Source organism: Vicia villosa, linkage group LG5, assembly GCF_029867415.1.
Source record: "Vicia villosa cultivar HV-30 ecotype Madison, WI linkage group LG5, Vvil1.0, whole genome shotgun sequence".
Taxonomy (NCBI): Eukaryota; Viridiplantae; Streptophyta; class Magnoliopsida; order Fabales; family Fabaceae; genus Vicia; species Vicia villosa.
The window spans coordinates 6,310,068-6,333,671 of NC_081184.1; the positions used below are offsets into that span (position 1 = coordinate 6,310,068).

The 23,604-nt window shown below is 33.7% G+C and overlaps 2 protein-coding genes and 1 non-coding gene across 3 annotated transcripts; all 3 read left to right on the forward strand.

Annotated features, from left to right (window-relative positions):
• Nucleotides 1–1,402: 1,402 nt before the first annotated feature.
• On the forward strand, nucleotides 1,403–1,545 carry LOC131608515 (small nucleolar RNA snoR135). Its single transcript, XR_009285770.1, has one exon. It is a non-coding gene; the product is annotated as a small nucleolar RNA snoR135 (small nucleolar RNA).
• Nucleotides 1,546–2,928: 1,383 nt separating this feature from the next.
• LOC131606191 (dirigent protein 22-like) lies at nucleotides 2,929–3,762 on the forward strand. The gene has a single exon (XM_058878460.1). It carries the CDS (start codon nucleotides 2,955–2,957, stop codon nucleotides 3,549–3,551), a length of 597 nt encoding a protein of 198 aa, XP_058734443.1. The 5' UTR covers nucleotides 2,929–2,954; the 3' UTR covers nucleotides 3,552–3,762.
• A 12,230-nt stretch (nucleotides 3,763–15,992) lies between these two features.
• On the forward strand, nucleotides 15,993–16,806 carry LOC131606192 (dirigent protein 22-like). The gene has a single exon (XM_058878461.1). It carries the CDS (start codon nucleotides 16,003–16,005, stop codon nucleotides 16,594–16,596), a length of 594 nt encoding a protein of 197 aa, XP_058734444.1. The 5' UTR covers nucleotides 15,993–16,002; the 3' UTR covers nucleotides 16,597–16,806.
• The last annotated feature ends 6,798 nt before the right edge of the window (nucleotides 16,807–23,604 follow it).

The window sequence follows — 23,604 nt, forward strand, 5'->3', positions numbered from 1 at the left end:
AGACGAAGATTTTCTTGTTGTAGAGACATCTATTATGCCCCTGCTAGCTCCTACCTAAAGACCATGTGAGCATTTAGAGAACGATCAAGAATGGTATGCAAGAATAGAGGTAGAACAGTTAAGGAAAGGCCAAATGATTAAAGCGGTATATAACTTGAACATCTCTCAAGGATAATTCCCTCTTTATTAGTGATTTTCTAAGTTTTCTTCTCTTTCCTTTTACTTTTTGCTTTAACATTAAGGACAGTGTTTGGTTTAAGCATGACAGAGAGTATTATATTTTTTTTTGATTTCTTGTTTTTCTTGTTTTTGTTTGTTGAATAAAAATGTTAAATTCCCATGTTTTTGAATCATGCTAAACTTATGTAAAAAATTAATATTATGCATTTGTAATGAAAAGGCGAAACTTCTAAAGAAAAATTTAGCATTTGTTGTTATTTAACGTCTAGTGTCTCCTAATTTATCTATTATATATATTAAAACAGACTTCTAGTATATTTGCCACATAAAATCATTTTTGCCACATCAAACTATTTTTGTCACATCACTTATAATCATATGTGGCATTTTCTAAAATTTATCTTCATTTTTTAAAATTTATAATCACATAGAGTCTCTATTTGAGGTCACGAGTTCGAATCCTGAAAAATACAAAAAAATATAGTAACTTAATAGCTACTTACATATTTTAATAAAATTTATAAAACAATATTTATATTTTTCTTGCAACAATTTTTTAATTATAGGCCTCACAACTACTTTCTTAACATTCTTTGATGAGATTTCTATGAGCATTGGACAAGATTTTGTAAAAAAAAAAAAAAAAAAAATAGGCTTCAAATGCTTTTTTTTTAGGTTCTCTTCTTTTTTTAGTGTGTTTTGGTATAGTCCCTCATTTTTTATGTATCTTTTCCTTTCTTAATATACCTTCTTTATGAAAAAAAACTTACATATTCTCATAAAAACTTATAAAACAATATTTCTATTTTTCTTGCAATTACTTTTTGATTAATAAAATTAAAATAAAAGAAATTTTACATAAAATTATTTTTGTCACATCAAACTATTTTTACCACATCACTCATAATCATACGTGGCATCTTCTAAAATTTATCTTTTTTTTTTAAATTCAAAATCAGTCACTATTTTTCAATTAATAAAATTTAATAAAAGAAATTTTACATATTTTTTTCATATAGTATATCTAAACTAATTTTAGCTTTTTTCTTTTTTTTTTTAAATGTTATACTACTCTTTCATCATACTATTTTCAACAAATAATATTCATATGACAAGCCAACTGTTAGTTTTTTATACAATTTTTACCATATATCTTCTTCTGTATTCGCTTTTTTGTTTGTTTTATTTAACTGTATATGTGAGATCTTACTTGTTTGGATACTAAGCAGTGATAGTGTGTATCAGTGTTATTTTGTGTTTATTACATTCTTCCAAAAGTATTCCTTGCTAAATTAAGCTGATAAAATGGACAGTTGTGTTTCATTTTTTATGTTGAGAATCACATCAGTCTGTTTCCCTTCATTTTCCAATTTATTTATGTTTTTTAAGCAATTTTAGATGAAAAAAAAATACAATATAATGCATATATCATTTTCTTATATATCAATAACGTACCCCAAATTCAACTCACTACAATATTTTATTCTTAGTATAAGAAGTATTTTTTAAAACTCATTTTAAACTAAAAATTCTAACAACACAATAATAACTCCAACTAAATATACTTAGTTAATTGAGTATATTTTTTAAAATTCATCATTTCTTAAAAAACAAAATAACGTATTGAGTTTCTATTTGAGGTCAAAAGTTCAAATCCCAACAAATTCAAAAATATATTATTTCAAATATCATTTTTTTTAACATTAGAATAATAAAAATTCAAAATTTAATAGTGATATATCTATCTATGTATAACAAATTACTTTTTTGAGAAACAATTTAATTTCTACACCAATAAAATCATTTTAATTATTTCAATTACATAAAATACAAATAAACAAACAAAATAGACTTAATTGCAATTTTAGTCCCCCTATTATTCTTTTTTTTTTTGTTTTGGTCCCCCTATTTTAAAATCCGTAATTTTAGTCCCTATATTTTAGTTTTTTGAGGATTTTGGTCCCCCTGCAAATTCGAAGGCAATTTTAAATGAAAGGACGCACACATTGATGATATGTTAGTGTCAGTTTAGCATTGAAATGTTCAAAAAAAAAACTATTTTTATTTAAGATTTATGTTGAACATGTCATCAATGGGAGTTCCATTTCATTAAAAATTGCATTCGGATTTGCAAGGGGACCAAAATTCTCAAAAAACTAAAATAAAGAGACTAAAATTTCGAATTTTAAAATATGGGGACCAAAACTCAAAAAAATAAATAATAGAGGGACCAAAATTACAATTAAGCCAACAAAATATTAAACACATTCGCACAACGCGCATGTGTCATATTCTAGTTAGATCTTAATTCTACTAAAACTTGCTTATAATCTCTATTACTACCAAATTTCATATTAAAACATGATTGGATGAGGTCCAACTGAATTTTTACTGTGATCAATACCATCTTAAAATTGTCGTTCAACCTAACTCAATCATTTAAAATGGATACCTGATAGAAAAAGGCCCAATAGATCTTCGATAGACTATATTGAGATACTTAAAATCTTTTGACACATTAATAAACATTGACATGAAATATAGGTATTACATATTATATGCATGAAAGAAATAATTGTTGTATAATAAGATAAGACAAGTTCTTAACAATATGAAATTAATATAAAACAATAATATCTTCACTCATGTGTTAAAAATATGAATCAAAATAGTGTATTGGCAGCCTTATTGTTCTATAAAAAACCCTTCACCATCACTTCAATTCACTCACACCCTCTCATTATTTTCTTGTCTCCTCACATATCATCACAACAATGTCATCCCAACATTTTCTCACTTTGCTCTTCTTCCTTCTCCTGTCATGCAACACCATAACTTCTTCAACATCATCATCACAAAATGATGACACTTTCGACTTTGCTCGACCAATAATAGATCGCAAATTGTTAGGCCTAAACAAGATGGAAAAACTAAGTCATTTAAAATTCTATTGGCATGACATAATGACTGGAAAAAACCCAACATCATTCAATGTTGTTCCATCACCTTTGAAGTTGAACTCAACCTTTGCTTTTGGTTTAGTCACCATGATGGACGACCCTTTGACTTTAGGACCCGAATTGAGTTCCAAACTTGTTGGAATATGTCAAGGTTTTTATGCGTATGCATCACAGGATAGTTTAGCTTTTCTCATGGCTATGAACTTTGCTTTCGTTGAAGGAAAGTATAATGGAAGTAGTATTACTATCTTGGGGAGGAATCCTGCTATGAATAAGGTTAGAGAGATGCCTGTTGTTGGTGGGAGTGGACTCTTCAGATTTGCTAGAGGATATGCTCAACTTTCTACTTATTCTTTTGATCCCAAAAATGCAATTGCTGTTGTTGAGTACAATGTTTATGTTTCTCACTAATGATTTTATGTTTAATTTTAGGATTTGTGTTTGTGTGGGTTTTACTATGTTTATGTTTGTTTAGTGTTGGATTTGGATTTGCTGCAATTTAAGGATTTGTGTGCCTATTGTCTGTAAGGCTTGGCTTGGCTTGGTTTTATTTTATTTTGATTTGTGATCACGGCTAAAATATTTAGACAATGGTTAAATTCAAATGTTTCATTGTTGTTGTTTTATGGACTAGTATTTGGTATGCTTCCTTTTTGCCCTTTGTCAATGTATGTTAATAATAGAGCATTGGCCAAAATAAATGTATGTTAAACTAAATGTAGCAACAATAGCCTCAAGTGTCATCACTGGCCAAAATATATGTTTTTAAAGAAAAGAGCCTCATACCAAATCATTGGCCAAAAACTTTGTAAATCATTTTGAAAAAGGGAGGCCTCAGTTATAATCATTGGCCAAAAATATTGTAATTCTAGTTAAAATATTTGAAACATTTTTTTAAATAGGGGAGGCTTCATGAGAAATCATCGGCCAAAACTTAAACCAAATTGAAAAGAAAGGGAGACCTCATATGAAATCTGTTGTGAATTCAATGCCAAGAACAAAGTATAAACCAAGGAAGAATAAAGGACAAGGAAGAAGCGGAACACAATAATTGGTTATAACTGCTATTCTTTTACTTTCTCTTAGAACAAGATTACAAGTTTACAAGAATAACAAATAACCTCTCTCACCCTAAATTAGGATTTGCAGCTTAGCAATGACGAGAGACTAGTATGCTATTTATAATAAAACCAAACATACTAACTAATGGGCTTTTTCAGCAAGGCCCATTACACAAGCCAACTTAATAAACAAGCTAACTTAACAAATTAGGGTTTAAACATTAAACCTAATTTAACATGCTAACAACCCTAGCATCTTCGACACAAGCATGTGAACAACCTTCGACTTCATGCTTAATCCTGTCGAACCAAGAAGCTACCCTTCGACCATACTAGAGTTCGATCCAATATCTCACAAATCTCCACCTTGGACCTAACTCTATAACATCAAGGGAACAACTAGCTTTCTTCATGCAGCTTTATCAACTGCATATAGTGGAAAAACTTGCAACTCGGTAATGTCTTGGTGATCATATCAGCAGCATTGTCTTCAGTCGAAACCTTCAGCACTTGGACTTCTCCACGCTCGATTACTCCTCTGACGAAATGCAGCCTCACATCAATGTGCTTAGTTCGCTCATGATAGGCTGAATTCTTCGACAGGTGTATTGCACTTTGACTATCACATTTAACAGTGATACCTCGACCTTGAAGTTTCAGCTCCTTCGCAAAACCTTCAAGCCACAATGCTTCTTTCACAGCTTCAGTTAATGCAATATACTCCGCTTCAGTGGTTGATAGAGCAACAACCTTTTGAAGTGTTGCTTTCCAACTAATTGTTGTGCCAAACATAGTGAAAACATATCCAGAAATAGATTTCTTGGAATCCATACAACCTGCATAATCAGAGTCGACATATCCTTCGATTACTACTTTACCATCTTCACCCAAGGCTCCACCATAAATTAGGACTCTATTCATAGACCCATTTATGTACCTTAAAATCCACTTCAATGCTTGCCAGTGAGCCTTTCCAGGATTCGCCATGTACCTGCTTACAAGACTTACTGCGTATGCTATGTCGGGTCTAGTACAAACCATAGCATACATCAAAGAACCGACTATATTAGCATATGGGATGCTATTCATATAGGCTCTTTCGACATCAGTACTGGGACACTGATCAATTCTCAACTTGAATTGAGGGTTTATCGGAGTCACAACTGGCTTCGAATTCGACATACCAAACTTTTCAAGAATCTTCCGTAGATATGCCTCTTGAGATAGGCATAACTTCGACTTCTTTCTATCTCTTCGAATGTCAATTCCAAGAATCCTGGAAGCAACTCCCAGATCCTTCATATCGAACTCCTTATTGAGTTCAGCCTTCACCCTCATCACATCTTTGACACTGTTGCTTGCTATGAGAATATCATCAACATAAAGCAACAAAATAACAAATGAATTACCAGGTCGAAATCTGAAGTAAACACAATGGTCGAACTGACTTCTAATGAAACTTATGTGTGCCATGAACTTGTCGAATCTCCTATTCCACTGTCGAGGAGATTGTTTCAGCCCATATAAAGATCTTTTTAGCTTACACACATGATCTTCCTTTCCCTTTTCGACATACCCTTCAGGTTGCCTCATCAGGATCGTTTCATCTAAATCACCATACAAGAACGCAGTCTTCACATCCATTTTTTCCAGTTCAAGGTCGAACTGTGCCACCATGGCAAGCAACATTCGAATGGACCTATGCTTCACAACAGGAGAGAACACATCATTGAAGTCGACACCTTCTTTCTGAGTGAAACCCCTTGCGACCAGTCTTGCCTTGTATCTTTTCGACGTCACTCCTTCAATTCCTTCCTTAACTTTGAAAATCCATTTACAGCTGACTAACCTTGCCCCAACAGGTTTCTTGATCAGTTCCCAAGTGTGATTGTCATGAAGAGATTTCATCTCATCATCCATGGCCTTCAGCCATTTAGTCTTATTTCGACTCCTCATAACTTCCTTGTAATCTCTAGGTTCTTCGTCTAGAACCTCACTTGCAGAGATTAAGGCATAAGCTATAAGATCTGCATACCCAAGTCTCTGAGGTGCCTTGATAACTCTTCTCGACCTATCTCTCGACAATAGGTAGTCATCGACAGTTTCCTCATCCTCAGCATCTTCTGCTTCTTCTTCGACTTCATCTGGGATATGCAATTCAGCATCAACATGCTCCACCTCAACAGGAATCTCTACCTGTTCCAGCTCTTCGTCAGATGTTTCTGTACTTCGACCAACATCATCAGTTTTCTTAAAAGCCATTTCAGCTTCATTGAAAACAACACCTCGACTGGTGATACACCTCCTGTGACCAGGCTCTAGGCACCATAGCTGATCGGTCACCAATTTTACTTACTTTCCATCGATTATTTGGTAAGAAATCGCTCATTCCGGTAACATCATGGTTTAGTTTTCAATCGCTTTATTTAGTTTTCTTCACATTTTGCAAATGAGTTCTTGTTTATTTTTATTGCTAATTAGATGCTTTCAAGACTTGTTTTGGTAGTGTTTATTGATTTCAGGAAATAGGAAAGTTTCTAAGAGAATTAGAACAAGAGTGGAAGACAATGTGGACAGCCAGTGTCGTTTGACGCGGCCAGTGTCATTTGACACGGGCAGAAGCTGAAGAAGAATGGCATGGGCAGAAGCTGACACGGGCAGCCAATGTCATTTGACACGGCCAGTGTCATTTGACACAGCCAGTGTCATTTGACACGGGCAGAAACAGCAAGAGAAGGGCGTGGGCAGAAGCTGACACGGGCAGCCCGTGTCAGCGTGGATTTGAGGCATTAGAGCCTTTTTGCTGATTTTTACTTTGGACTCATTAAGGGCAATTTTGTCATTCTGCACCAGATGGAAACATAGTATCACTACTTAAACCTATTTTTCATGAGAAGAGGGCATCTTTTGGCAATTGAATTTTTATTTTCACGTACAATTTGGGAGAAGAGCAGATACATGCAATTGTTGGGAAAACGGAGATCTCTCAACCGCGGAAGCTATTGAAGATAAAAGTCATCCTAATTATATTGTAATGATTTTCTCTTTCACTATGTTTGTTTTTAATTTCATGAACATGAGAGGCTAAACCCCCCAATGCTAGGGGGGTGTCCCTGATTTCCTATTGTAATGACAATTTGCTTATTTTATTAGTAATTTCATAACTTTTTCATTATCATCTTTTTATATAGTGTTCTTAATGCAAACCATTATTGGAAAATAAGGTTTCGATTTATGGTTAATGTTAGGTTGGAAAACCAAGGTTAATGCCTTTGTATAAAAATATAAATCTGTATAGTCAAGGAATTGAGATATAGATTTGTAACCGTAAGTTTTCTGTTGAAACAAAGAGATTAGTATTCTTATTATACCACGAAGGAATTTGGGTATAAAAGAAATATTAAATGATTTTCTTTAAAGGAATTTTGGAAAGTCTCACTCAAAATCTGGTGATGATATGAATTAGTGATGATCTGACTAATTTTAAGAGTATTGTTATTATAAGGAATTTCATACACAATCCCCTAGCATTACTTTCTTATTTGTCTAATTCAAGTTTATTTAGTTGTTATTTTTTTTAATTCATATTTTATAATTTTGCAAACAACATTGAAACAAACCAAGGAGTTTTTGTTCAATTGAATTTGTTAAAACACTTAAGTTTCTGCGCAGTCCTCAAGAGATCGACACTGGGGATAACCGCAATTATTACTACATCGAGAAAATAGTACACTTGCTATAATTTTCCGATCAATAGCCTATAAGCTTTGACTCCTTCTGGGTATCCCATGAACATGCATTTCAGAGCTCTAGGTTCGACCTTGTCTTGCCTAATGTGAGTATAGGCTACGCATCCAAATACTCTTAGTTTGTCGAGATCTGGTGGATGTCCCGACCAAACTTCTTCAGGTGTCTTCATATCTAACGCTGTCGAAGGACATCTGTTTATCAGATATGTTGCTGTCGAAACAGCCTCAGCCTAGAACACCTTCGTTAACCCCGCACTAGTCAACATGCATCTGACTCTCTCCAAAATAGTTCGATTAAACCTTTCAGCCAAACCATTTTGTTGTGGAGTACCTGCAGTAGTTCTATGCCTTGCAATACCAGAGGCAGCACAAAAACTGTCGAATGCCTCATTGCAAAATTCAAGGCCATTGTCGGTTCTCAACCTCTTGACCTTTCTGCCAGTCTGATTTTCAACCAGAGTCTTCCAACTTTTGAAATTCTCAAAAGTTTCATCCTTAGTCTTCTGGATGAATACCCATAATTTTCTGGAATAATCATCTACTATGGATAGAAAATACCTTGCTCCTGAATGTGATGAACACCTTGCAGGCCCCCAAAGATCAGCATGGATGTAATCAAGGGATCCATGTGTTCTTTGTTTGCCTTTGTTGAACTTCACTCTGCAGGATTTTCCAAGTACACAGGGTTCACAAAACTTTAGCTTTTCGACTTTGTCTCCACCAAGCAGATTTTGTTTCCCTAATTCGACCAGACCCCTTTCACTGACATGGCCCAATCTCATGTGCCAGATTTCTGTTTTTGACAAAGGTTTCGTGGATGCAACATTTGTCGAACCACTTACAACTTCAGCCTCAAGGGTATACAAGCCTTGTTTCTTCACGCCTCTCAAGACTTCCTTCGAACCCTTCATGACTCTTAGGATACTTTTCTCTCCTTGGAAAACATATCCTTTCTTGTCGAATTCACCAAGAGAAAGCAGATTTCTCTTCAAATCAGGAACATACCTGACTTCAGTCAACAACCTTATTGACTCATCATGGAGCTTGAATCTCACAGATCTAACACCTGCAATCTTGCAAGCCTTGTTGTTTCCCAGCAATACTGATCCACCATCTTGATCACATAATTCCTCGAACAAGTCTTTGTTTGGAGTCATGTGCCAAGTGCAACCTGAATCCATAATCCACTCCTTCTTAGAGTCACTGCTTGAAACCACAAGAACATCAGATGATTCGAAATCATCTTGAACAATGGCAGCGTTACCATTATCCTTACCTCCATGATATTTCAGGCGTTCAGGGCACACCTTTCTTGTGTGACCCTCCTTCTTACAATGGTAGCATCGAATGCCAGATGCTTCGCCACTATAAGACTTCGACTGGCTTTTGCCTTTCTTCTTGTCGAACTTACCATCCTTTCTTAAGAGTTTTCCTTTAACGGCCAAACCTTCGCCAACAGTCGAAGGTTTATGCTCTTTTCGTTCATTCAAGTCCTTAGAGTACAAGGCTGATTGAACTTCTTCAAACGTCAGGGACTCCCTTCCATACAAGAGAGTTTCTTTGAAGTGAGCATGTGATCGAGGCAAAGAACACAATAGTAACAGCGCTTGATCTTCATCATCGATCTTCACATCAATATTTTCAAGATCAAGAATCAGCTTGTTGAACATATCCAACTGCTCAGCCAATACTTTGTCTTCAATCATCTTGAATGAATACAAAGCTTGCTTCAGGTAGAGTCGATTTACCAGCGATTTGGTCATATACAAACTTTCAAGTTTCACCCATAACCCTGATGCCGCCGTCTCCTTTGATACCTGCCGGAGAACCTTATCACCAAGGCTCAACAAAATTGCACTGTGTGCTTTCTCGATCATATTCGTCTTCTCCGCTGCCGTCAATTCTGCATTCATGGCTGCCTCTCCCTTCAACGCTTCCAAACAACCCTGCTGAACCAGTAGGGCTTTCATCTTTAAGCGCCACAGACCGAAATCATTCACTCCGGTGAACTTTTCAATCTCATACTTTGTTGAAGGCATCTTCTCCACGCTCACCGCACCAATTTGTTGTGAATTCAATGCCAAGAACAAAGTATAAACCAAGGAAGAATTAAGGACAAGGAAGAAGAGGAACACAATAATTGGTTATAACTGCTATTCTTTTACTTTCTCTTAGAACAAGATTACAAGTTTACAAGAATAACAAATAACCTCTCTCACCCTAAATTAGGATTTGCAGCTTAGCAATGACGAGAGACTAGTATGCTATTTATAATAAAACCTAACATACTAACTAATGGGCTTTTTCAACAAGGCCCATTACACAAGCCAACTTAATAAACAAGCTAACTTAACAAATTAGGGTTTAAACATTAAACCTAATTTAACATGCTAACAACCCTAGCATCTTCGACACAAGCATGTGAACAACCTTCGACTTCATGCTTAATCCTGTCGAACCAAGAAGCTACCCTTCAACCATACTAGAGTTCGATCCAATATCTCACAAAATCATTGGCCCCCAAAAGCATATGATCTTTATAAAAAGGTTTTAAAGAAGTTTTCAATAAAAAGGAAAAGGTTTGTCGGCGGTTGTCACCCATATCCAAACCCACATCCAAAAGCCCAAAATTTGATATGTTGAAAAAGGAAAAAAAAATAGTAAAAATAGAAGAAAAATGAAAAAATGTAACTTGTGGGATTCAAACCCTTGACTTTGTGTTTACAAACTTCAGTCCTTTACCAATTGTGCTATATTATTTATTTGAAATAAAAAGTCAATTAAAAAGTATATGAAGTTCAAGCAAGTATTTGCTATTTAGAAAATACAAATAGTTTTAAATAATTTATTATAATTTTTTCATAGATAAATATAAAATCCAAAATATTAGTGTAAATAAACTAAAGATATTAAAAAACCAAGACGTTAGTGTAAATAAACCCAAGTAATTTATAAAACCCAAAATGTAATTATTGTAAATAAACCCAAGAAATTTAAAACCCCAAAATATTAGTAAATAAGCCAACGAAATTTTAAACCCAAAATTGTTAGTAAATAAACTAAACAAATTTTAATACAAAAAAATGTAAATAAACCAAAGATTTTTGTAAAACCAAATTATATGACTTTTGAACCGGGGCGGGCAAATTTGGGGTATGACACTAACAAAAACCCAATGTTCTAACAAAATACATCTAAGACAAAAACTTTTATTAATGTCTAAAAAATGATGATGCGAAGACCCAAAGCAGATAAGAGATTCTAAAATTGAGCCAAATCAAGGATTTTGTAAATATATTAGCCTGTTGTTTGTCCATTTGAACATGATCAATGGCAACTTTTCTATCTATAACAAGCTCTCTAATGAGTTGATGGCGTATATCAATATGCTTGATCCTTCTGTGTTGGACATGATTCTTAGAGATTTGATATCTATTCTATTCTCAAAGTATGATGTTATGCCATCTTGTATGATATCATACTCTAGAAGCATTTTCTTAATCCACAATAGTTGAGTCCAAATTCTTCCGGCAACAATATATTATGCTTCTAGGGCAGAAAGGGAAACACAATTATGTTTCTTTCTAAACCATGAAATCAAATTGTTTCCCAAAAAGAAACATCCACCAGATGTGTTTTCCTACCATCAACATTCTCAACCAACTAAACATCACAATAACCCTAAAAAAATGAGTTTGTATCAAAAGACTACAATATGACGTAGTTATAGGTTCCATTTATGTATTTTATAACACATTTAACTTACGGGAGATGGTTAACTTTAGGATTGTCTTGATAGCGAGAACACACTCCCACAGAGAATGTAATATCAAGGTGGATGGCGGTGAAATAAAAAATAATACCAATGATAATCCATTAGAGACTTCGATCAATAGAAAATACTTCTTCATCATTTGACAACTTTACATGAGTGGCATTAGACATGGGTTTGTAGCGAGCATTCATTAAGCCAAATTTTTTAACAATGTTTGTAGAAAACCATTAGAAATAATATCCTTTTCAAGATCATCATGCCATAAATAGATATGAATATGTAATATTTTATTCATCAATTTCATCCAAAATACCAATTTATCTCTTTATCTTGTAAATTGGATCCTTGGGTAGAGGTTTCGTGAAAATATCTACCAATTGATTATGAGTGTCCATAAATGTAACTTCATCATCTTTTATAAGAACATGATCTCTTAGGAAATGATCTCGGATGTCCATGTATTTAGTTCGAAAATGCATGATCAGATTCTTTGTCAAGTTGATAGCACTTGTATTGTTAAACCTAGGGGGAATGAATCTTATATTCAAGTTGTAGTCACAAAGTTTTTGCTTTAGCCATATAATTTGAGCACAACAGCTTCCAACCGCAATGTATTTTTCCTTTTTTGTACTAATAGCAAACAAAGCCTGCTTTTTACATGACCATGAAACTATGGCATTAGGAAGAATGTGGCATGTACCACATAATATATTTATCTATTTTACAACCAGCATAATCTGAGTTAGAATAACCAACTAAATCACATATACTATCTTTAGAATACCATGGGATAACATTTTTGGCTCCCTTTAAGTACTTCATGATCATTTTTACTAAAGAGAGGTGGGATTCCTTTGGACATGCTTGATATTGATCTCATAGACAAACACTAAATATTGTGGTTGGGTAACTCGCTGTTAAACAAAGTAAACAACCAATCATACCTTGATACTTTGTTATATCAATATGGACACCATATTCATTTTAATCCCATTGAAGTAGCAATCTCTTTGCAATTTTCCATATAAAATTTTCTTCAAGAGTTCTTTGTAATACATAGATTGATTGATGAAAATACCATTCTTTGATTTCTTGATTTGTAGTCCAATAAAATAGTTTATTTTACCCATCATATATGTCTTGAATTCTTCTTGCGTCATATTTGAAAATTATTCACACTAGGCTTCATTTGTTGATCCAAAAATGATGTCATCAACATATATATCATCAAAATAACGTGTGATCTTCGATATTCACGATGAACAATGTTGTATCCATATTTCCCTTGTTGAAATATCTTTCACATATAAAGTTACAAAAGTTTATCATACCAAGCCCTTGGTGCTTGTTTTAAGCCATAGAGATCTTTCCTCGACCTATACACATGTGAAGGATTCTTGAAGTTTTCAAAACCAGGAGGTTGATTCACATAGACTTCTTCATTGATTTATCCATTCAAGAATGCACTTTTGATGTCTATTTGGTATAACTAAAAATTCAAGGAACAAACATATGCAAGAAATAATCTAATAGCTTCTAACCTTGCAACATGAGTGGATGTCTCGTAAAAATTAATTTATTCTTCTTGAGTATAGCCTAGATCCACCAATCTTGTCGTGTTTCAAACAATTATTCCATTCTCATCAAGCTTTATTTTGAATACTAATTTAGTTCCAACGATGTTGTTAGGGTTTGGTTTGTTGGCTCCATTTTGGTGAAACAATATGTTCAGGAAGATGTTGGACAAGATGTCGTAAACATGTTGCTACGACATTGCAGCCTATGCTGTTTCTATTTCTGGAAAATCACCTACTATTGTTCCAGAAGATTTGTTTTGTTATTTGTGAATCAAGCAACACATTGAATATTGGATTCTCTGAAGATTTGTTTCAAAGGTGAAGAGCTAATATAATATTTTATTTGCTTGATTAGATGTTAAAACATTGTGCCTTGCATATGAATATTTGATTAGATTTGATATGATCTCATTTGATTTGCAGAAAGTTATAGCCAGATTGAATATCCAAGCCCAATGGTTGTACTGGCTTATTAAAGGAGAAGACTAAACCTAAAAAGAACACACAAAGATAATAAGGAGAATAATTGTTGAAAGAGTCTTAGGAATTTGGGAATCTTTTTAGAGTATTGTGTTTTTGTATGTCACCCGTGTATCTTTTGATGCATAGAGTTTGAATGATTGTTCATTGGTCATTGTGATTCACTCATGAGCTTTTAAGCAATAGTATAATTTGTGTAATTGGAAGTATGTCTTATATGAATTGATATTGTTGTTAACAATCATAGGGATGTGATTGAGGGAAGTGAGAGGGGGGTCTAATATCTAGGGATGTCGTAAATAGCAAGTTCTATTGTTCAATTCTAGATTTAAACTTTTTTGGGAAAACTCCACTCTATCTAGATCTTTCAAAGTAAATAAATTAACACTATATAGAGATGTTGACATTTGGAGCCAAACCACAAGGGTGTTTACTATGAATAATCAAAATTGGAAACATTATATAATAGAGGATAAATTTGAGAAAGATGTGTTTCCACTAGGAAACACCTTCTTGATGATATAAAACAATATGGTCAAGCTAATGAACTTAAAGAAGCGTTATGTGAGAGTATACCCATGATCAAGCTATTGATGGTAAAAAGACACCATCTTGATGACAAAAATCATATGGTCAAACTCAACTTTTTATCCTATTTATCACCTCATCTACTCTCAAAACTTCCAAAAACCCCTAAATTTCCAAAAATCCATAACTCTAAAAAATTATCTTCATCTCATTACTAACAACAAATCACTTTTCCCTACCAACAGTAAGAATCACAAACCATTCATCTTATGATACCTATCCTCACCCTAAAATCAACCTTTCTTCATATCCTTCACAAAACCTTTACCAAACCTAAATGGCACCAAATTATTTTGAAAAAGGGAAAGCACCATCAATGTGACAAGCAAAATGAATCTCCTTAGTTAGGCATATAAGTGGGAGAGGAGCAAGTTGGAACCTCCATGAAATATAGTTTTCCGCATTGGAGAAACATGAAGGTTAAAGTTCTCGCTCAACGAATAACTACATCAACAAGGTATATTGACCAAAACTCCATTTTAACTAGAGGAATTAATGATGATGTTGATAGGTTATTTAATAGGCAAGGAATGAGATGCATTACTTCATTAAGAAGTCTTGCATACGCTCGAATTACTCTATAGTTTTTGAGTACTCTAGATGTGACTATTAATAAAGTGGTAGGCACGAATGGAGGTAGAACAGTTAAGGATGGGCGAAATGATTGAAGCGATAAATAACTTAAACATCTCTCAAGGACAATTCCCTCTTTATTAGTGATTTTATGAGTTTTCTTATCTTTCTTTTTAGTTTTTGCTTTAACGTTAAGGACAATGTTTGTTTTGAGTATGGGATGGACTATTATATTTTTGAGAAATTCTAATTAGTGTCTTTGAGGCACTGTTTAAGTGATTAAAGTGGTAAATTTTTTAAAACATACGTGTAAACAATTGGAAATTGAAATATTGATTTTTGTAAATAATATTTTCTTTATTTAGTATGCTTAAAGAGTGTCCCGAAGAAACTCGTTAGCATGACCCTATATTTTTTTTATTTTTCGCTTTTCTTGTTTTTGCGTGTTGAATAAAAATGTTGAATTCCCTTGTTTGTAATCATGCTAAAATTATGTGAAAAAATAATATTATGCTTTTGTATTAAAATACTAAATTTCTAAAGAAAAGTTTAGCATTTGTTCTTATTTGTTATCCTAAATAGATCTTAATTCTACTAAAACTTGCTTATAATCTTTATTACGACCAAATTTCTTATTAAAACTTGACTGTGTCTGTATATATAAGGTCTAACTGACTTTTAATTGTGCTTTGATACCATCTTAGAATTGTCGTTGAATCTAATTCAATCATTCAAAACAAATACTTGATGGAAAAAGGCCCAATGGATTTTGGATAGGCTATATTTGGATAGTTAAAATATTTGACACATTAATAAACATTGACATGAAATATACATATTATATGCATGAAAGAAATAATTGTTGTATAATAAGATGAGAGAACAACTTCGACAAGCTCTTAGCAATATGAAATTAATATACAACAATAATTAATCTCCACTCACGTGTTTAAAATGTGGATCAAAATAGTGTATTTGGCAGCCTTATTGTTCTATAAAGAAACCCTTCACCATCACTTCAATTCACTCACACCCTCTCATTATTTTCTTGTCACAACAATGTCATCCCAACATTTTCTCACTCTTCTCTTCTTCCTTCTCCTCTCTTGCAACACCATCACTTCCTCAACATCATCATCACAAAATGATGACACTTTCGACTTTGTTCGTCCAATAGATCGCAAATTATTAGGCCTAAACAAAATGGAAAAGCTAAGTCATTTAAAATTCTATTGGCATGACATAATGACTGGAAAAAACCCAACTTCATTCGCAGTTGTTCCATCACCTTTGAAGTTGAACTCAACCTTTTCTTTTGGTTTAGTCACCATGATGGATGACCCTTTGACTTTAGGACCCGAATTGAGTTCCAAACTTGTTGGAAAATGTCAAGGTTTGTATGCTTCTACATCACAGGATAGTTTTTCTTTTCTCATGGCTATGAATTTGGCTTTATTTGAAGGAGAGTATAATGGAAGTAGTATTACTATCATGGGGAGGAATCCTGTTTTTGATAAGGTTAGAGAGGTGCCTGTTGTTGGTGGGAGTGGAGTTTTCAGATTTGCTAGAGGCTATGCTCAACTTACTACTTATTCGTATGATCCCAAAAATGCAATTGCTGTTGTTGAGTACAATGTTTATGTTTCTCACTAATGATTTTATGTTTAATTTTAGGATTTGTGTTTGTGTGGGTTTTACTATGTTTATGTTTGTTTAGTGTTGGATTTGGATTTGGATTTGCTGCAATTTAAGGATTTGTGTGCCTATTGTTTGTAAAGCTTGGCTTGGCTTGGTTTTATTTTATTTTGATTTGTGATCACGGCTAAAATATTTAGACAATGGTTAAATTCAAATGTTTCATTGTTGTTGTTTTATGGACTAGTATTTACTATGCTTCCTTTCTGCCCTTTGTCAATGTTAATAATAGAGCATTGCTATTCTAACACCAGAATATATCCACACCTACTAAAATACAACAAGGACGTATGTTAATTTGCATTAGAAAAAGTTAAAAATAGTTACTAAATATAATAAAGAAACTAAACCGTATGAAAGGACAGTGTAATTCTTATGTTTAGTGTAGGAATATCATTCCTCTAATAATATTAATATGAGGAATCTTATTCTTATACCCAACACTTACACTAATACTTATATCAAACATTATTTATCCTATTTATACGGTGAACAGTGTTTTTTAAAATAAAATAATAATATTTATTTTTATTTTTAAAATTAAGGACGACACTGTTCATGTACGCACGTACATTAACCAACTTGATTACTGCATTAACCAAGTTTTTACACTGCATTAACCAAATTTGATGACTTTCTAAAAATTATTTTTAATACCTTGATATTGCATTAACCAACTTCATTACTGCATTAACCAAATTTTTACATTGCATTACCAAATTTGATGACTGCTAAAAATTATTTTGATTGTGTCCATATGAGCATGCACTTTATATCAAAGCGCAAAGTGGAGATATTTTGATTGTGTGCTTGTATGTAGATGACTTGATTTTCACAAGGAACAATCCAAACATGTTCGAAGAGTTCAAGAAAGACATGTCAAATGAATTTGAGATGACAGATATGGGGCTCATGGCGTATTATCTCGGCATCAAACTAAAGCAAGGAGACAAAGGAATTTTCATCACCCAAGAAGGTTATGCCAAAGAAGTACTTAAGAAATTCAAGATGGATGACGCCAATCCAGTTGGCACCCCGATGAAATGTGGAAGCAAGTTAAGCAAGCATGAAAATGGAGAGATTGTGGATCCAAGTCTTTACAAAAGTTTGATTGGAAGTTTACGTTACTTGACGTGTACAAGGCTGGATATTCTCGATGTCGTAGGAATCATAAGTCGCTACATGGAAGCTCCAACAACAACTCAGTTCAAGGCGGCAAACAGAATCCTTCGATACATCAAAGGTACAACAAAATCTGGCTTGCACTATTACTCTTCTAACAATTATGACATTGTTGGCTATAGTGATAGCAATTGGAGTGGAGACTTGGATGATAGAAAGAGCACTACTGATTTTGTGTTCTTTATGGGAGATACTGCTTTCACTTGGATGTCAAAGAAGCAACCTATAGTCACACTATCAACTTGTGAAGCTGAGTATGTCGCCGCCACATCATGTGTTTGTCAGGCAATTTGGTTAAGGAACTTGCTGAAAGAGTTAAAGATGCCACAAAAAGATCCTATGGAAATATGTGTAGACAATAAAACAACACTTGTTTTAGCAAAGAATCCCGTCTTTCATGAAAGAAGTAAGCACATCAACATCCGTTACCACTTCATAAGAGAATTCATCGAGAGAAAGGAGGTAAAGTTGAAGTATGTGATGTCTCAAGCTCAAGCTGCCGACATTTTAACCAAGCCACTCAAGTTAAAAATTTTCGTGAAGCTAAAGAGTATGCTTGGAGTCACAAATCAAGTTTAAGGGGGATGTTGAAATATAAACTTGATTTGGGTAGTGTTTCTAGAGAATTCTTGTAGTATTTGGATAGTCTAGATATTTCTTATTATTGTAATATTCTCAAGAATACTCTTTGAATTTCTAGGATTATGAACTCTCTAGAATTAGTGAGTCTAGAGTTCTCCTTAGAGTAGTATAAATAGAGATGTAATCCTACACATTTGTATCAAGCAAAATACAAAGTTCTCTCTTCAAAAAAGAATTCTCCTACCTATCAAGTTTCTATTCAAGCCTCTAATATTTCTAAACACTTGTCCTACACAAAAACAATCATAATTCCAACAAGGATTCCTCTCCTTCCATATTTCACAATGAGTAACAGTACCCGAGCGAATTGTTACTCGGTTTTGAATATGATTTGCAATATTCATAGCTTCAATAAAAAAATGATATGATGCGCATTTGGTGTGAATCATAACTCTCTCCATTTCTCATAAGGTACCATTGTTCCTCTGAAAAATCTTGTTCTACTGAGGTGTGATAGGGGTATAGAACTCATGTATAATTCCCTCAGTAGTGTTGTTGGATAAGAAACAGGAGTTCTCAAACTCTCAGCCTAAATAAACTCAACCTAAGTGAGTATATCTAAAGTAGCCATCAAGAAAAAAACATGTCTCTCTTCCATCCATGAATATCAACTTTCATGGGACCTATAAAATCAATATGAGGAGAGTCGAGAACAGAAGCAGTTGTAAGATGGTGAACAATTTTTTGAGACATCTTGGTTTTCTTCCTAATGTAATAGTCTCCACAGATTTTCCCCTATTCAATCCTAAGATAAAGTATTTCGACAATATCCGTTTCAATAAAAATATTCCTCGTACTTCTCATATTTAGATGAACAAGCTTCGTACACCATAACTTTAGTTTCTCCAGTTTAGAAATTTTCCATGATTGAAGTTAATTTATTGTTCACAGGGATGACCAAATGTAACAATTTCTAATGGATCTAGCACCCTTCATGATTTGAGTGTGTTGTTTATTTGTTACAAGGAACTCTTCTCTAGTTAAATTGATATTAAATTTCAAATCACAAAGTGGGATAATACTAATCAGATTAGGGATAGGACCATTAAACAACTAGGATAGTCCAAACAATACTTACAAACATGTTTTCCTTTTGCACTGTAACCTAAGGTAAAATAGCTATTGGAATAGAGCTTGATATTTTTAAGACAAATTTTTCACCAATCATGTGTCTAGCTTTGATGAAGATTTCTCCCACATAATCTATAACAGTAAAGACAAATATGACCATGTCGACCGCACTAATGACATGTTTAATGAGGTCTATTGATTAGAGGCCGTACTCGGGCGTTAGTAATAATATGTGGCATATTTTTGAAATATTATACGAGACATTTTAGTTTCACTTTTGAGTAAGAGGAACAAATGTAGTCTTTAGAATGGATGGATCGCCAATATATCTAAGTTCTTTCATGTTTCTCGCAAGTTTACTAATACTCAAAATAACATTGAAGTTATCAACTCCAAAATTTTGGACACAAATTTGGTAATTATTTCAAGTTCATAATTGAGACGCCTAACTTTTTGCTTCAAATAAACAATAATAAGCAAGATCCTAGTTTTTTCTTGAAGAATAGTTTCAAATTTGTCATTATGCTTCTTATTCACTTGAGATTCTTCAATCCACTTTATTGAAAGAGTTTCATATGATTCAGCAAGGACATCATCAGATAGCTTATCTTCATCAGTTATATGCTCATTATCAATTTATCATTAGGTAATTAAGTATCAGAAATATCTTTGATACAAGTAGTAAATGTCAATAATATTTTTCTAATCGGATTCACTTTCTTCATCAAACTCATCATCTAAAAATGCCACGTTTTAGCTGTTTCTTTGTTTTCTCAAAAAATAGGATATCGAGCTTGAATATGTCTAAATCCTTCACATTTTCAAAATTGATACATTTGTATGTGTTAGGATAGCTAGTGTTTTATCTTTAACTTTTTCTATCTCTACACTGAAAGTTGGAGTTCGTTGGTGATTATCTTTGAGATTTGGAAAAATATGGTTCTCAGATCTCTTGTCAAGACTTTCCATAATCCTTCTCTTTTTTTGCAAGCATAGAATAGTTTTAAAATATTTTCATTAGTACAATTGGGTATCTGGCCTTCATGGTCAACTGTATTTTCTTTAAACGCTATAATGTTGTATTTCTTTTCAGGATTTTCATTAATATCCATCTCAATAATGAGCAAGGAGCTTAACAGTTTATCAGCATTTATTGTGGAAATATTTCTTGCTTTCTCAATGAAAATATCCTTCAGGTCAAACCTCATTGGAAGAGATCTCAGAATCTTTCTCACAAACTTCTCTTATGACATCTTTTCATAGTAAATTTTTTTTTTGCAATGCCACAAAGACGAACATTGAACTCATCAATAGTTTCCTCTTCAATCATTTTAAGGTTTTCAAATTTGGAAGTGAAGCCTTGACATCCGAACTTTGGAGGTTCCCTCATGAATCCCTTAGAGACTTTCGGGTGCATCTTTAGCATTAACGTAAGTGTTAATGATCCTGAAAATATTGTAGTGGACTCAAATGTAAATAAAATAAAGAGCATATGAGTTTCCTAGAGAAACTTTGACAAGCAGAAAGCGTATGACAGTATAGAAGCAGTAAAAGAGTTATCGAACCACTGAGACCAATTATCTAATTGCGAATTTCTATCTTATTGTTGTTTAGCTAAAGGGATCCAAACAAAGTTTGGGTTTCATTTTTATGTTTGAAAATAAAATGATTAAAACAGACAGAGTTTAGGACCTCTGATTCATGTCTCAAAACTCTTGTAGATTCCGGTTCATTATGAGAATGATATGTTAATTTTGTAGAAAAATGGAGAAGGGGGACAACACCCACTTTCCTCAGCGTATTGTTCTATTTAGATCAAATATGCTACCTATGTTTGGCAGCTCAGTATATTGGTTCAAAACCAATTTAAAACCTAGCTTGTAAAACTTTCTTAAAAATAGTGGACAACACCCACTTTCGTCGGCATGTTAGCTTACACTACAACACGGAAGCCCTACAAGAGTGCTTTTTTTTTGGGCTTTAAGAGCGCTTAAAAGCGCTGTTAAAGGCTGCGCTGGCGTAGCCTACAAAAGCGCTTCTGAAAGTGCTCCAGTAGGCCCCTCCTATAAGAGCGCTTTTCTGGAAAAAGCGCTCTCGTAGGTCCCCCTATAAGAGCGTTTTCCTGGAAAAAGCGCTCTCGTAGGCCCCCCTTTAAGAGCGCTTTTTCCAGAAAAGCGCTCTTATAGCCCCCCCTTTAAAAAAAAAAAAGCAACATACGAAAGCGCTTTTGGAAAAGCGCTCTTATAGGGTGGCCTTTAAGAGCGCTTTTTTAGGAAAAAGCGCTCTTAAAGCCCACCCTATAAGAGAGCTTTTCCAAAAGCGCTTTCGTATGTTGCGTTTTTTTTTTAATTCTTTTTTATTAATCTTTGGCAGCGCTTTTACTAAGAAGCGCTTTAGTAGGTTGGAGAGGTTTTTTAATGTGCAGCCTGTAATTTAATCCTCCCAGTCGACCTGTAATATTTTCGACCTGTAATATTTTCGACCTGTAATTTATTTTCGACCTGTAATTTATTTTCGACGATATTATTTCAGCCATCAGTAAGACAATATATATACCAAAATAATATCCAAAAATATATATATACATCATATATTACAACATCAATAATATTATATAAAATTGTAAGTAAATCGACACAAATCCTACATGAAAAAGTGCTTAATATAAAAATGACTCAAATCCTCTTTTATTTCTTCCAACTTAAGTTTCGGGTATGTAGCGGCACGGAATTCATCAAGGTACTACAAAACAAAAAAAAATATGAATGATACATTTAGTTAAATGTAATAAGTTATATGAAATTATCTTAAGTTATAAATTCATACCGTGAGCGGAATCTCTAATTGATTTGCCTGAAGGATTTCTTTTATATACCTCAATACAAAGTATCCGCAATCGTAACTGTTTCGCTGTTGCGGACACTACATAGAAAAACAAATAAGATTCTATAGTTGTGCATTGTTTTATCAAGTAGCATAAATATATTATAAGCAACATTGTGAAAAATAATGTACTTGCACTTGGATCCAAGTAATGTTGCTAGATTTAGTTCGGGATACCTGTGCGTCCCGTTGACTTCGGAACACTTGTATTGATCTAATTAACAAATATATAAAAGCATATGTTTAGATCAATCCCACAAATAAGTAAATATATATATAAATATACACGAATATATATTTAGAACGATCCCACTTACAAATCAACGATGTCCTTTATGGCCTGATAATTGGTCCATTCACCATTTACCGAATTCAGATAATACACGACTTCCCTTATAGGGTTGATAGCAAGCAGCAACCAGTGTGCTCTATAAATAAAAACAATAGGTTATATGAAAATTTTGCTATACACAAAAGAAACAGAGATTAGATGAACAAAGAATGAGAAACTAACCCTACTGGTCGGGTATTATACGCCCAAAGATGCAGACATTCTGTGTTGCCGGTGGACATGAATCTATCGACTAATCGCTGTCTAACTGATTCCCGTTCCGAAGCAATTGCCATTCCGCTGCAGTGGGCGGAAGACACGAAACGGAATCTGTTAGACAACGGAGTCCCGCGCAACACTCTGTCATACAACAACCTTAAATAAAAACATAATAAACATTAGATTATTTTCATTGAAATGTGTAAATAAATTATATTGTGGGACTAATTAAATAATATATCGGATGAGGGAATATTACCGGATGTATGAGTGCATGTTATTGACGCCTAGTTGATCATGCTTAAAAATCTCCTCCAAGTCACCAAGTTCAATAAGTGACTTGAATTCAATACCGAAGACACTCTCATCCATAACGATTTCACGTAAAGCACCGTCCTTCAAATCGGACATATCAACCATTGTTGCGAGCGTCGACCGGTACCGAGGCACAAAAGCACCGCCTTTTTTTCCCGCTGGCTTCGGAGGACCAGTGGGTGGTACGGTACGAACTTGCTGCGTCACTTGTTGTGACTCCCGAGCGGATGCCTAAAAATCATATAAGTTAGGTAAAATATAAAATCATGCAGATTTAGATTCAGATTAATTATTAACACTTTAAATGTACCTCTTTTAGTGAT

Excerpts from the sequence above, each read along its gene's own strand:
- LOC131606191 (XM_058878460.1), top strand. The coding sequence starts at position 2,955 with ATGTCATCCCAACATTTTCTCACTTTGCTCTTCTTCCTTCTCCTGTCA.
- LOC131606192 (XM_058878461.1), top strand. The coding sequence starts at position 16,003 with ATGTCATCCCAACATTTTCTCACTCTTCTCTTCTTCCTTCTCCTCTCT.